This window comes from Apteryx mantelli, chromosome 29 (assembly GCF_036417845.1).
Source record: "Apteryx mantelli isolate bAptMan1 chromosome 29, bAptMan1.hap1, whole genome shotgun sequence".
NCBI classification, from domain to species: Eukaryota; Metazoa; Chordata; class Aves; order Apterygiformes; family Apterygidae; genus Apteryx; species Apteryx mantelli.
In genome coordinates this window covers 6,362,173-6,377,348 of record NC_090006.1, presented here as the reverse complement: position 1 = coordinate 6,377,348, position 15,176 = coordinate 6,362,173, and the positions used below count along the sequence as shown (strand labels likewise).

The window sequence follows — 15,176 nt, the reverse complement described above, 5'->3', positions numbered from 1 at the left end:
CAGGACATCAGTCTGCTCACTGTGGTCTGCTTTATCTCCCAGTATAACTGCTGATCCTCAAAAGTCACATTTCCTGCTGAATCTGAAGCACGGATAGCTTGGCCTGGCTGCTCTCTGCCTGACAGGAGGACGAAATAAAATAGCAATCAAGCATTTATCGGTCCCAGGACATGACATTCAGCTCTTCCCTGGCTTACCTCAGAGCAGGCCATTTCTCAAGGCTGCACACCACGTGTGATCAGAGGCATCCGAACAGATGCAAAGGTCAGTCCCGTGCAGCACAACCTGTCTATTACCGACCTGGAATCTGCAGGGCTCCCTCCGGGCGTCAGCTGGCTGCCAGCCTGCAGAGCGCAAGGTCAGAGCGCTCCCAGCTTCAGGCGTGCTGAGAACACGTCCAGATCACCTACCTCCAAAACACGGCCGCTGTTCCCAGAGCCATGGCTGAAGGCTCCTGGAGCACTGCGCGGGAGCAGGCAGGTGCTGCAGTGACCCCCAACAACCCTCTGAACAAGCCTTTTCAGTGGTAATTTGCTGCATTCAGTCCCAACTGTCTGCTGCTGATACACTCTGGTATTTTGGCTACAGGCAGGTCTAAGTTATACAAACTCGCACACAGTTTCTCTTTAAAGAAGAGCGACTTTGAGACATCTTAATTACAAAATGACATTTTAAAGTTGTCAGGGTTTATTATCTCGTCACACACGCTAATGACTCACTTAACATGTTGTAACCAGAAGGTTAACAGTAGACTGAGCTCCTCCCTTCCCATGTATTGTACAGAGCCATTGAGTATGGTATTTGCAGTGGAATACAAAACTTGCAGTATGTGAAAGGACATTACAATTAAAAAGTGGATTTTTACCCAAGGTACCTGAAAAAGCATTTCCAAACATCCTGCTGTTTAGATTTGCTCTATCACATTGTTCTCCTGTTTATACCTGTCTTTTTCAGTGGCAGGATTCAGAGAGTTCCAGTCTGTGTTCCTATTTCCATACAAACCATCACAGAATAGCTCTTCACAACAGAGAAGAAACTGTGTGCCACGAAATTCCCTTGAGTTGCTGTGCTGACTGGGCTGCCAGCATGGTCACTTCTTGCAGCACTTCAATGCAGCTACTTGAGTGCACTAAAAAACAAACAAACCCCAGGACAATACACAGCAGTCTTCATGGCAGGGATATAAGCTGAAAATACACACAGCAGTTGACAAGCCCAGAATCTTGTTTTATGGCTGCACACTGCAATGCCTTTGTGACAAAATTTGACAAGCATTCCTGCTGTTTAAAGAACTATTGTGGCTCCAGGAGGTACCTACAGATTGGGCCCGGTATTGAGAACTTTATTCTGTACAGTGATTTTCCTCCTGCTGATGAAAAGCATGTGGACACCCACAGAGACCTCTACAGTGGTAGAGTACTTCAATTGGTGCTGCTTTTCCATAGCCTGGACCAAACAACTAGGTTGCTGCTTCAATACTCTCTTCATTTGTCCATAGGCAATTTATTTGCTGGGGCTGGGCTTTTAAGTGATCGTTTATTGCTTTTTCATTGTCAATAGTACTTAAGAGAAAGAACTGAGATTTAACAGAACTAAAACTCTTTGGGACCTCAACAACAGGCTGTGTGTTGTGACTGATATGCTTTCACAATCCCTTTCTTTCCAGTTTTTCCAGTATGGCCTGAATTCTGTGGACAGCTTCTTTCCTAGCCTGCCGAACACTGTCCTGACCACCAGTCTCTATGGAATCCAGTTCCAACAGCAACTTGGTCAACATCTCTTCCAGAAGACGGTAGGATTTATCTGTCTTTCTTCCTACAAATTCATCCACCTCTTGTTCTAGTTGTTCAGCTTCCTCCATAACGTGTAGGATTCTCTGAATCTCTGGTGGGATGGCTGCAGAATTTGTTGAAGACTGGTCACCAGCTTTACAGCCTGCCTCCTGATTCCCAGCCAAAAGCTTCCGAGTTACATTGTCATACATCTGGGGCTGTGCACTGTACTGCACTTTGGGGTTTGAAGGGGATGGCTTGGCATTGAATGGAGTCGGCTTGTGATCATTCATTGTCCCAGAGTGCTGGTGATTGACATCAGAATAGTAGTTCTGCTGGTTTGCACTTTGCTCGGGTTTGTCATGAGCAGAATCCTGCAGTCAGAAGCAAAAATCTTTAAGTGCATTTCCCCTAAGGCCAGTTTTTTTTCTCTCTCATCTTGCATTAAAAGGGTGAGCGAGAAGAGCCCAAGGGAGCTGGGAGGCAGGTGGCACTGTGACTGCCTTGAGGCGCGTGTCCCTAGGAGGGCAGGGCAGAAGGGCGTCAAGCGTGACATTACTAGGGAGCTGGGCTGTGTTTTCTAGAGTGTCGCGCACCATGATGTCACAGTATCTCATGTCCTAGCGACCGACACCCCCGTCCTGCCAGGCAGGCGGCTCTGCAAGAAATCCCGAAAAGGAGCACAGGGACCAGGGCTCCCGCCTCTGGCCTGCTACGGAGCAGATCCCCTAGCGAGAGGAAGGCACGTGTGTGGGAAAAGGAAAAATACCTGGGGGCGGGGAGGGAAGGGACGCGAGCTCCTGAGTACTCATTACACCTGAACAGGGCGAATGCTAAATGGATTTTGGCAAGAGCCTGTTTGGATGTACCGGAGATGACACTCCTCTGCAGGCAGCACAATTTTGAACTGTTTCCAAATAGCAGTAACCCCTATCCATGTAGCCACATCCCTCCACAGGGCTCTGCCAACACTGCCACCTTGGGACCAAGCCTCTGGGGAGCCATTTATCTCTTGATCAAACCCAGAGGAAGGAGAAATGAACAGCCCCCCACCACACGCATCACTTCCATATATCTTTTGTTTCAAAAAATACTTAATAAAGAATGTCTGTGCCAAGGTAACCATTTGAAGAGGAACACTGGAGTCTGCAAACTGACCCACAGATTGATCACACACCTCTTCCCTGGGGGATTTCTGACAGTGTTAGCTGCTTCAGAGAAAAGTATTAGGCAAGAGAGACCAGGTCTGTCCCATTTCAGGCCCTGCCCTGGCAGGTCTGTTATCTCCAGCACCTTTTTGGAATTACAGCTCTGGATCTTGGTCTCCAGTACACAAATAAGATTTTGCTGGCAGTATTTAGGAGAACTTCTGCTTTGCTTCCACATAACAGAAGCCAACTGCAGCCAAAGAAAGGGGCATTCCCAGGAGACAAAAACAGCTTTTGAGGAAAGCAGCATAATTTAAGAGATTAACTGCAGCCAGGATGCAGCGCACACACGAGCTGTGACAGGCCATCGAAACATCCACTGTTACCTTTGAGTCCCGAGAGGGAGGGCAAGGAGGGACTGCACTGCCAGTCCAGGACGGATGCGATTCGGAGACGAACGGGTTCCCATGCGCTGAAGCAGCAGGCCACGCGTAACGCGGCTGCATCCCGTAGACTGCGGAGGGAGCCCACGATTCCTCCTGGGGTCTGGACTGCGGTGCAGGCCCCTGTGGGGTAATGCCTGCGTTGGCTTCTCCGTAGGGATACTGTGGGACAGGCATTCCTGGAGTCTGCAGGAAGAGGGGTGAACAAGTGTTACCCTCAAAGTCATTTTCAGTTGGCCAACAGAAATACATCCTGAGCACTTCAACCCTCCAAACAGCTCTGGAAAGAGCCACAGTCAGACTCACTATGTGGCTTCTGCTTTTCTAGCCCATGAACTTGTACTCTTTGGAGAGGAGGGTGATTACAAGTTTTTATAAGAATGGGCAGGGCTAGTTGCTCAAGATACGAAAATCTATTTATATGGTTTAAAGCCTGGCTCAGCACAACATAAGCAAGTCCAAACACCCAGGGATCTATCAGGGGAGACACTGTGGACTTTTCCTCCGCTGGGGCCCAGTAAAACTTTTTCTCATGCAGGACCAAGCATGCTCCGAGCGCTCAAAGCCGAACGGCCGTCCCAACACCGAAGTCAGGCTTACCGCAGCAGCCCAGGGCCTGGCTGGAAAGTTGCTCTGGCCAGGACCTGCCTCTTACCTGCGGCGGGGAGTACCCGGGAACTTGCTGTCGCCTGAGAGAGGAGCCTTCTGCCGGGCAGTCTGGCGGGCTGTAGCTCCAGGGAGGAGCGGGCGACGGGGGCCTGTACAAGCCTGGGGACTCCGCAGGGTAGGGGCTCCGTGGAGGCCCAGAGGAATAGTAAGCTCGTGTTTGCGGCAGGCTGGTGTAGTGCGGAGCAGACGCGGGAGCCGAGGGGTACGGGGTGCCATACGTGCCGTTCGTGTAGGCAGAATCCGCCCCCTGGGAAGGAAGAAAGGCAAAGCAGAGGGAGCATGACGGGCACTGAACGCAGCGCCGGGCAGAGGGGCTCAGCTCCGGCAGAACGGCACGCACGAGGCCTCATCTCAGGCCTGGAGCCACGCTTCCGTGCCAGGTGCCCACACCAGCCCTGGAAAACATTGCTGCAGGAACCACACTCCACTCCCTCACCCAGGACCTTCAGCCTAGTTTCCCATTAACTAGAGCATGACTTTTCACAGTGGTGGAGGGCTGAGAAAGCAGACATGGAGAAGGGAGTTAAGGTACTCCATCAACAGGGGCTTGCCAGGAACCAGCTCACAAAACCATTTTCCTCCTTCCTTTTCTCAAAAAAAGTGGGTATCTCTCAGCGCTCTCACAAAAGCTTTACAAACGTGCAGCCAAAATACCCTTGTGTGTCTTCTGTCCTTGGCCCTAACGCAAACCAAAAGCCTCTTCCCACTTCAGCTGGGGGTTCTCACTGAAGAAAGGGAAGCTGAGCCTTCCCCATCTGGTCCCTGTCCTGGCATCCCGTCCCTCCTACTCAAAGGCATCACCAGGGCTCAGCATGGTCCCCATCTCTTTGCAGTCCAAAGGGAACCCCACCAAGGATACAGACATGCAGGCAACATCTGGCCTGCTCTTCCTGTTTTTGGGACCCAGGACTGGTCACTCAGTCTGTGCCATACTCCTGCTTTCAGCTGTTAGATTTAACCAGGTCCATTTAGTCACCAATTGAAACTGATTGGTGGAGGAAAAGCACTCCAGAAAAGCTTATTTTCTTTTTTGATCTACAAATAAAAACAATCCAAGACGGCTAGATCTACTAGCCTCGAGCCTGAGGAACAAGGATTCAGATCACTAAGCTGCAGATATTGCTGCAGCTGTGGAAATAGTCAAGTTTGGGAGAATTTTTTGTAAGATCTGTATATGCCCAGAGTATTTATGGCAATTTATTTGAACACATGCAAATACTTAATTTATACTGAATGTGAGCTTCCATTTACCATAGCTAAGACACTTAAGTGTTAGGATTTCAGCAGCTCACTGGTGGCTCCCTAGGAGCTTTGGGCAAGTCAGTTCTTTGCCTGTGAGCTGTTTCATAAAGGAGAGATTGAATCACCTGCTCCAGGATTTACAAAACAGCTAGAGCAAACCTGTACATCGCATAGGATTAGAACAAACCATAGTTACATCTGTATAGCCAGCGGACAACCTCTTTGGAAGGAGTAAAGCCTTTCTCTTCGCACGATATTTGTGCAATGGCCCCTAGGAAAAGCTATTGCTGCATTCAGAAAAACAAATAGATCCCAGGAAAAGTGAGTCATGGGACATAAAGGAAACGTGTATGCTCCTGCAGCAGCTAACTCATGCCTGCCCTCTACCGGGGGTCAGACACGTGATGTAAATCGTGCCGCCCGCACAGACTGCCAATTCCTTCCCAGGGATGAAGTTTATCATACACATACCACTATTTATGCAGCTGACATCTCTAGTTTGCTGTGCCTTTAGAAAGGAAAAGGTGACAGGCATTAGTTTCTCAAGCTCCACATTCACGCTGGAGAACAGACAATTCTGTTTCTCAATAAAGAATCTACTAGTTGGGACCAGTGTATGTATCATATGGCAATTCCCAATTTTTACTAGTCGTCTCATGGCAGCAAACATATCAAGGATGGCAGCACTGCCCCAGCAATCTCTTCGTTAAAAAAAAAAAGTACAACTTAAATTTTAATCTTGAACTGGATATTAAGATAGAACTTTTTACCCTGTTCATTGTCTTCCATTTTTCAGTTAAAAACACCTGCCCCAACACAGCAGAACGGGAGACCAGATTCTTACTTAATGCAAAGCGATTTGCATGTCAAGCTACAAGACCTGGGGGGGAGGGGGGCGGAAAAATCACTGTTACACTTTTAAGGAGATAAGATATGAGCTCAAAAATCCAGACAGTTTGTCACAGCCAGATAACGTTATGATTCAGTGTCAAGAATACTTTGAAAGTAACAGGTAACTTCTGGGTAGGGTCAAATCTTAAAGCCGGTCCTAATACTGCTCTTAACTGGATGGCAGAACTAGTCTGTTTATTTCTGCGAGCTGAGAAGACTCAGAGGCCACCCACACGCAGGAGGGAGCCCAGGAGACAGGGGGATTCCAGCGACATCAAGGACAGACAAGGCGTCTCACCAGCACCTAGCTGTGGGAGAAAGGACAGGGAGGGAAACCTGTGGAGCAGACTGCAGTGCTGCCATCCGGCTATGAAGCATGCTCTTGCTCCGAGCCCCGCTAACTCAAGGAGCTCTGGCAAGCAAGGCACTAAGACCCAAGGATTTCCCAGTTTCAGCAAGTCACATCACCTCTCTGCTGCTCCCCTCCCTTCGGCATAAGGCAAGAATGAGATCCATGAGATCTCGGAGCCATTTGGGGTCATTTCTTCAGTTGTGGACCAGCGGGAAAGTCTTTGGTCGATGTCCACAGACTACGGACCTGACAGTGCTTTTTGTACGAAGGGGCTGGGAGTTGCCACCATTTGCAGTATGTGGTTTGCTAAGGCATTTCAGAGAGGGCTGCTAACCTGCATTCAATACTTTGAAGTGCCAGTGCAGAGCATTAATAGAGGCTCCTGGAGCAAGGAGGAAAGGGCAAAGGGAACCGAATGTTCTGGGACATCTGCTGTGGAAGGCAGCTGAGACTCTCAGCTCCCATTTCCAGCTCAGCCAGTCTCAGTCCCAGGCTTCCAGGTCTAGCCACACCTCAGCAGACTTTTCAGGTTTTGAGGAAAACATGAGGGGGAAGATTTTTCTCACCATACCTGGCCTTGCAAGTCAGGTGCAGAGGGATACGGGCTGGAGGCATAGGCAGTTCGAGGCTGTGCCGCTGAGTTCCAGTAGCTGGATGTGTATCCAGGATATGGTGTCTGCTCCTAAAAGGAGAAAAGATTCATAGTAAGCAGAAGGCCGCCTCTTTTGGAAGGAAAGGCGCAGGCGAGAATTGGTTCACAAATACCAAGGAGCAGCAATCCTGGAGTATGGCAACTGCTCCAAATAGCAGCTTTTTGTGGCTATTTTACTATGGATAATACAGAGCTGCTGTTACCTCTCCAGCACCCAGGCAGTCTTTTGAAGAAGCCCAGCGACGGACATTCACCCCAAGTGCCGCTACTGCAAACACAACACTTACGCCTGCCTCCCTCGTCCTCATCTCTCCTCTATGAGCCCGGGACGGTTTCCGACGGCAAGCCTGCTCCCGGCAGGAGGCTCCGCGCGGTCCGGGGAGGATGCACAGCGCAGGCACGCCGCTCCGGTCTGCAGACTTAGCTGCAGCCGCGGCTACGATCCGCCTCACGCTCGCGGTGAGTCAAGCTGAAGTCTCACGACTCAGAAACCGCCCTCAACCCGGCGAGAGCCGGAACCTTTTCCTGGTTTACCCTTGGCCCGTTTTCCTCTTCGATCCTCCCCCGAGACCTCTGCCCTGGACACCCGGCATCGCCTCGCTCCCCCAGCTGCCGCCAAGGCGAGGGGCGGCAGCAGCCCCGGGCTGCGGAAGGCAAGGGCAGGCTTCGCCGGCAGCGCGCGGCCTTGCTCTGGGCCGGAGAACAGTCCCGTTACGAGACGCTCTCCCGGGCCGGGGGTTTGCCAGATTCCTGCTGTCGTTCCTGCTGTCGGGCTCGCTCTCTCTCGAGAGGAATCCGGGCGGCTGAAGCTCACGGCCCGGTGCGTGCGCGGGAGAAGGGGAAGGCGCAGGGCGGCCTCCCCCGAGGGCCCGCTCCGCCAAGAGGGTCCCCGCGCGGAGACGCGGCCCGCCCGGCCCGGAGGCTCCCCCGGGCCGGGAGTAACGGCAGAGGCGGCGGCCCCGGCAGGCAGCCCAGCCGCCGCCCCCGGGCGGAACCGGCCCCACCCGCCCGCCGTTACCTGCGCGGCGCCCTGACGCTCCCAGCCGCCGCCGCCGCCGCCCGCCGCCGCCGGGCAGTAGGGCCCGGGGGACCACGGCGAGGCCTGCGCGGCGCCGCGGCCCGGCGGGCACCCGCGGGGCTCCATAGTGGGCGCCGCCGCCGCTACGGCCACCACCACCACCGCCGGGCCGGACGTCACCGCAGCCGCGCCAATCGCCTCCCGGCACCACCACAGCACCCGCCAATAGGCGGCGAGCGCCCGCGGATATCCTGCCCGCCCTGCAGCGGCCTCGCCCCGCGCAGCCAATGGGCTGCGCCCCCGCGCGCCGCGGCGGCGCCGCCCCCAGCGCCGCTTAAAGGGGAAGGAGCTGTTTCGCGCCGCGGGGGCGCACCAGGAGCTGGAGCCCCCTGCCCCGCCCGCGGCGTAGGGGCCCTCCAGGGGGCGTGGCCTCGTCGTTTCCCCGCCCTGGGGCGTGGCCGCGGCGGCGTGGGGGGCGGTTCCGGCGGCTCATGGCGGCGCTTCCGCTCGGCGCGGCGGCACCGGCGGCACCATGAACTACATGCCGGGCACGGCCAGCCTCATCCAGGACATCGACAGTGAGTGTCGGTGCCGCCGCGGGCGCCGGCCCGGCCCGGCCCGGCCCGGGTGGATGGAGACCGGCCCGGCCCCACCCCGTGCGGGGCGCCGGAGCCCCCGGGGCCGCGGGCACCGGGGCCGCGGCCCTGTGTGTGTGTGGGGGGCGTTAGAGCCCCCCCCCATGGGCACCGGCCCCGCGTGGGTCGGTCGAGCCCCCCCCCCCCCGTGGGGCCCAGCCCTTCCCCACCCCGCCGTGGGTCACCCACGGCCCCCCAGTGAGCCCCGGGCACCCTCCTCGCTCGGCTTCGCGCCCACCGGGGCTGGGAGCCGCGTTATCGCTTCGCCCCGCGGCCGCCGCCACTGACCCCTGCTCCCTCTCTTTCAGAGAAGCACCTGGTGCTGCTCCGGGACGGCCGGACGCTGATCGGGTACCTGCGAAGCATCGACCAGTTCGGTACGTGTCGCCCCGCCGCCGCTGGAAGCTTTGCTGCTCTCCTTGCTTTCCACTCGCGAACTTGCGGGGGGCTTTTCGGCTTGGTCCACGCGCCGCTCAAACCTGGCGCGAGGGAGGTGCTGCGAGCCGGGAGGGTGCGGAGAGGAGCCGGCGCCTCGTGCCCGGCGGCGGGAGTGGGCTCCGAGCGGTGCCTCTGCAGCCAGGGTGCACGAGGCGCCGAGCTGTTTCCCGGTTCTTGGATAGGTTTCTGGAAAGGGCTTCAAAGACGCTGTTTAGGGCTACAGAGAGAAAATGGAGGGGGGGATGTTTAGGTGGTCTTCTGTGCTCGTGGGTCTTCTTGCTTGCAGTGCGCCCTTCTGCTGTGCAGCAAACCCAGGTGTCTCTACCGGCGACTCGGCAGCCCCGAACGTGGTTTGTGCTGCTGTTGGTGGCGGTTTGGGTGGCTCGTCGCTCGCCGCGAGGAGGAGCCAGACCCCAGCAGGTGGGGTGTGCGGGGGACAGCTGGCAGTGGGGCCGCGGGATGGGGCTCGCCTCCGAAAGCAGCTGCGGCTTCCGGGGAGGTGTAAACTTGCAGGAGACACCAAAGCTGGGGCTGTGCACGGAGCAGAAGTTCAGCCGCGCTGCACCGCTCTGCTAGGGCTGTTCGCAGGTGGCGACTCTCCGCATGTCTCCTGTCTTGCGCTGCGTAATGTCAGGAAAGGGAAAATACGGCTGTTTGCTGTTTGAAAACCCAAGCAGTGTTGTTTTAGCTCTGATCTGAGCGAAGCTCTGCTGCTCTCTCCAGCCCTGCAGCTGTGCTGCAGTAGCTGTTTGGGCTCATCCTCTTGCAGTGTTCGAGGGACTGGTCTCCAGGCAGAAGTGTTTGCACCAGCTCTTCCTGAGAGTGGCGGTTTTGCACGTTTGTGGCTTTGCGCGAGTGCTCTCTCTCCTCCAAATCTGGCAAATTCTTTTCTCTTTTTCTGCCCCTTGCCCTCGCTGGAAAGGGCACTGCAGGGGTGAGGCGCCTGCCTGAGGATCAGCAAAGCAGAGGCCTCTGAATCGGGCTGCGCTAGGCGAGACCTGGAAGGCCGTCAAGGGAGTGGCACACTTGTGTGTTTGGCTGAAACAAGGCAGAGGTGAAGAGTTTTGACTGGCCTTGGCAGGATCCAGGGCCAGTATTAGTTGTGTGCTCAGGGTCTGCTCCTCACGTTCACTTAAATAGGAGCAAAATCAGCCCACGGTGCCTGGTTGCAGCGTGGGTTGTGTTTGGGTCAGCCAGGTGATGCTCCTTGCGTGTGCCAGCTGTGAGCAGAATTACATATTTCCTTGACTAGAAACAGTCTAAGTTCTAACAAAAAAAGGTGCTCATTGTGCATAGAATGATACAGTTTGAAAGTGAAGTTTTAAAGCTTGTTTGTGTTGTGTTTTAAAAATACCCTTAGGTGTCCCTCTTGTATGGGAGTTGGCGTTGTAAACATCCTTTCTGAGCATGTGTCCCTTTCTGTTTACGTGGAGGGTAGCTGCAGGTTTTCTTCCAGATAAGGCAACTTATTGCAAAAAAACAGGTTTATTAGATCTCTGGGTTTATAAATAATGCATCTAACCTTGGTTGCTAATCGGAGAAGTATCCGTTTTCTGTCAATCACTGTGGTTTAAACAAATACATCAGATGTTGTGATTTGGTGGTTTACTGAAACTTCTTGTAAAAGTTGTGTGGCTTTTTCCCTCCCCTCCCTCCTTCCTGACTGTGTCAAATATTAATGTGATGGTCTAATTTCTCTTCTGGTGAAGTCAGTGTTTGAGAAGTATCTCTCAACAGCCTGGGGTATTTGTGTTTTATATTTGTGCATACGGCAAAACATCTTGGTCCTTGCCCCAGAACTTACAGCACCAAAGATAACATCATTTTCCCCTTGGCCATGACTCTCTTGCTGTCAACACACGGTGTCTGGGTGAATAGCAACCCTATCTACAATTCGAGTTTCCTGGTTCTGTTTCCAACATTGCTGCTGCTTCTCCCTGTTCTGAGCTTGCTTGTCCCGTCTCTGCCCTGTGTGCGCAGGCCGTACGAGGCAGTCCCTGCCCTCGCACTCCTGTTCTGCCCATGCTGCAGCACCGAGCCCGAGGGACGGGGATTTCAGCTGCTGCCTGGAGGTGGCTGTGTTGGTTGCTAAAGCTGAAGTGCAGCAGCTGCATTTCAGTAGGGGAGAAATCTTGGTTCCTTTCACGGTCTGGTTCAAAGGATCTGCCAAGAAGCAGTGGAGGTGTTTATCGGTGGCCATGCCATCTCAGCTGTGGGTTTGTTGCCTGGCTCAGATGAGACGTTCTCTTTAGCTAGAAAACAAAGTGAAAGACGGATGTTTTCTCTTTCTCTTGATTGCTGCAGCAAACTTGGTGTTGCACCAGACTGTGGAGCGCATTCACGTGGGCAAGAAGTATGGGGACATCCCTCGAGGCATCTTTGTTGTGAGAGGCGAGAACGTTGTTCTGCTGGGGGAAATAGTAAGTAAGCGGCTCTTTCTGCCTGGCTCTCTCGTCTGTCGCTGGCCCGGAGCAGTGGCTCAGTTGTGGTCCAGGATTAAGTAGCCGGTGATATCTGTAGCTGCAGTTACTCCGAGCAGCACTGCCAACGGAGCTGGGTCTCTCCAGCCACAGACATGTGGATTTTTTTCTGTGTTGCCCACGGCTGAACCAGCGTCTGCTGGTTCTCCCGCTGGAGAAGGCCGTGCGGGGAGAGTTATGTAACGCTCAGCGCTGCCTCTTGGAACGTGCCCTGAGGCATTTGAGAGAGGCCAAAGTGTTTGAGCACGCCCTGTCCCTGCAGCGGAGAAGGTGTCATTTAGTCCTAGCAGGCAGTCAGGGGGCTCATTCTGGCCGCATCCTACCAAAAATGTCCTAGCGTAGCTGAGTGCATGAGAATCAGCTGGGAGGGGTTGCAGCAGAGACACCTGTCCCTTCAGTTGTGGTTGTCTTGGACAATTTGGGGGTAAAGAGGACACTCGGAGCAAAATACAAACTGGTGATTGAGTGCCTGGAGGAGACCTAGAAAAGTCCTGGCCTGCACGTGGCATTGCTTGAGTGTGTCATTAGTGGCTGACTGTGGAAGTGTCACCTCCCTGCTGCTGCGTGCTAAAGGGCACTGTTTGACATGCATTCAGGAGGAGTCAAGTGCTGTCTAGTTTGTTCTTCTCTTTGGCCCCTCGCGTTACGCTCAGCTTGGCGAGGAGGATTCCTGGGGAATGGCCCTTGGATCTCTGTTTCCAGTTTTTCCTCCAGTTGTGTGCAATCAGTGTTTCTAGGGCCCTTTTCTCAGTGTGGTTTCCTGCCCACATTCCCCCCCCTTCGTGGTGCCTGCAAAACCTCTGTTGCATTGCATCTGACTCTTGACTGGACTCTGGGAAGACGCGTGGGCACAAGATGCCCAGACCCCACCACAGTCCGGCTCCATTAGGGGCCCATGTAGAGCGTGAAGGAGACTTTGCCCTGCACGTGCAGATCTGTGACCATGACCCAGTGCGAATCCAAGTGCTTAAAAGATCTGAGCCCCAGGCTGGGATGAACCACTGAGATTACCCAGAGCTGTCTTAGAGCCATTGAGCGCAAGGTTTGGGAGACAGACCCTGCCATGACTCAGCTCCTCACATCAGGAACCATCCTGCTCCAATGATTTTGGCAAGAGAGATCAAGCGAATTGTCTTTGGTGCAGCAATGCGAGTTCTTCCTGGGAGCACAGAGCGTTGCCAGTTGTTTGTAGGAAGCACTCAGACGTCACAGAAGTCCAAGTATGTAGGATTGGTGTGTTAGTGCCCCTGTGGAGATGCGAGTGCAGATCTCTTCCCTGGACCTTTGCAGTCCAGGTCCACCCAGCTGGCTTCTAGCCCCCCCAGACTGGTTCTGCCTCTGGCCAGTGTCATGTTGGCAAGATGTGCACCACAAAGATGAAACTGGCCTGGGCCTGAGCGTTCCCTGCAAGCTGAGCAGTTTCAGGAAAGCCTCGCGAGCAGAACTTTGGGTCTTGGATGCAGCATCCGCTTTGCGATGCTAAATGGCCTGTTTCTCTTGCAGGACCTGGAAAAAGAAAGCGACACACCTTTACAGCAGGTCTCGATAGAGGAGATCCTGGAGGAGCAGCGGGTGGAACAGCAGGCCAAGCAGGAGTCAGAGAAGCTGAAAGTGCAGGCGCTAAAGGAGCGGGGCCTTTCAGTCCCACGGGCAGACACCCTGGACGAATATTAGCTGTTCTGCCCCTTGGACAGTTTCCTTTGAGGTGGAGCAAGGAGTATGTTGTGATTTGACCATGTGTTGACAGATCTCTTTGCAAAGGCTGTTTTTATTTTAAGATTGTTTTCCACAACACAGATAACTGTTAAAATCATGCCTTTGGTTTCTCTTCACAAAACCCTTGTTAAGGAGGAGTGAAGGTGTTTGATTATCCTTTAAGGTAACCAAATGCTCTGGTGTGAGTAAGAGTTTATGTTGTTCAGGAGGCAAATCACTTTTTTGTTTGTTTGTTTCCCCCCTTCCTTATGTGACTCCGGGTGAGAGTGTTCCTTGACATGTAAATAAATCCTCGATCTCAACAATGACGGTTTTGCCTGTGTTTGGGATTTGCTGCGTTCTTGTCTATCTGGATTCTGGATGCTAGTTCACGGGACAGCCAACCTCCTCCTAGTCTTGAGTGGAGACTTATGCCCGCCATCCTCCCTGCCAGGGACGCTGTGAACCTGGGGGTGTCCAGGAAGGCAAAGAGCCAGCAGGACTCTTGGGTTCGGCTGTGGGGTGTGCTCAGTACTAGTAAAAGCTTAGGTCTTGCTGCCGTAACATCCCTCTGCCTGGGGAGGTGAGCAGGACCCACTTGCGCCATGGCGTGGTACCTCCTGCAAGAGTGGGAACGCTTCTAGGCTCCCCGTCTGCTCTGCAGGATGCTGATACCTGCTCCCATCTGAGCAGGCCTCAGCAGCTGAGCCGAGTCCACTAATGACCTGCTAATGGTCAGACCTGTCTCACCTGAGCTTGGCATGACCCCCTCGGGCTCTTCCCCTCGCGGCAGAACCAGCCCTGCTTCCTCCAACAGCATTTCTTAAACTTTGTGGGTTGGTGATGGTGGCACAGGCTCCAGAAGGTAGGAGATATTCTGGATGTTGAGTTCGTTCTGGTGCTCTTAGGTGTCTTACATCATCACTGAAGTGCTAAAATGTAAGACGGCTGCCTTTCTGCACCAGATGGTAGTAAACAGCAAAAGCAGTGGCTGGTTTTGGGCAGCTGCCAGGCTGTGGGAGCCTTGTGCATAAAGACGCTTTGCTCCAAACTCCGTAAAGGCAAAAAGGAAGAAAATCTCTGTGAATAGAACAGACTATCTGAGAGGCTGAAATACTCTTCCCCTTCAGGGGAGTACTTGTGGGGGCCTCTCGTGAGTGCTGGGCTCCAGCAGAAGGGAAGTTGTGAGGATACACATTGCAAAGGTTGCTTCCAAGAGCAGGTTTTCGCTTCCGAAACAGCTAATTTCTTCCAGATCGGTGGGAAAGTGTGACGAGATCTGCTTTACTCAGTAGTGTAAATGTTTAGTACAAACAGGTCTCACTGTAGCCCTCCTGAAAAGCAAACAGCCAACATAAACAGAGCGATTACCTTCCTGCTCTTGTGTTAAGCTTGGCCTGGAAGTGTGAGAGCGTTTGAGACTGTCCCCTTCTCCCAGGGTTGGACAGGACGGTCCAGAAGTATCGTTTTTTCCCATGGCACGTCAGTATGTTCCTGTCAAATTTAGAGAACATAGCTGCTAGCATCTGCTCTGCTGCTGTTGTCCTCTTCTGCGCTGTGCTTTATGGGTTTAGATGGGATACTTGAGAGTTTGGTCACACAAAAGTCATGAGCAGAAGTAAATGCACTTTCTTGCTTCAAAGAAAAGGCTTTGGAGCAGCATTGCGCAGGCTGCGCCGTTGCCGTGGGATCGGTGCGTAACGAAGGTGACGGGCCGTGCGTGAGCTCAGTGGCACCGGTG

The 15,176-nt window shown here is 53.7% G+C and overlaps 2 protein-coding genes across 2 annotated transcripts; one reads left to right on the top strand and one right to left on the bottom strand.

The window, feature by feature from the left end:
* Nucleotides 1-652: 652 nt before the first annotated feature.
* Nucleotides 653-8,313, bottom strand: BAG4 (BAG cochaperone 4). Its single transcript, XM_067312278.1, has 5 exons — nt 8,188-8,313; nt 7,089-7,199; nt 4,019-4,279; nt 3,307-3,549; nt 653-2,146 (listed from the first exon to the last, which is right to left on the bottom strand). The coding sequence occupies exons 1-5, from the start codon at nt 8,311-8,313 to the stop codon at nt 1,646-1,648; spliced, it is 1,242 nt and encodes a 413-aa protein (XP_067168379.1). The 3' UTR covers nt 653-1,645.
* A 345-nt stretch (nt 8,314-8,658) lies between these two features.
* On the top strand, nt 8,659-13,761 carry LSM1 (LSM1 homolog, mRNA degradation associated). Its single transcript, XM_067312339.1, has 4 exons — nt 8,659-8,765; nt 9,131-9,199; nt 11,565-11,680; nt 13,244-13,761. Exons 1-4 carry the CDS (start codon nt 8,720-8,722, stop codon nt 13,412-13,414), a joined length of 402 nt encoding a protein of 133 aa, XP_067168440.1. The 5' UTR covers nt 8,659-8,719; the 3' UTR covers nt 13,415-13,761.
* The last annotated feature ends 1,415 nt before the right edge of the window (nt 13,762-15,176 follow it).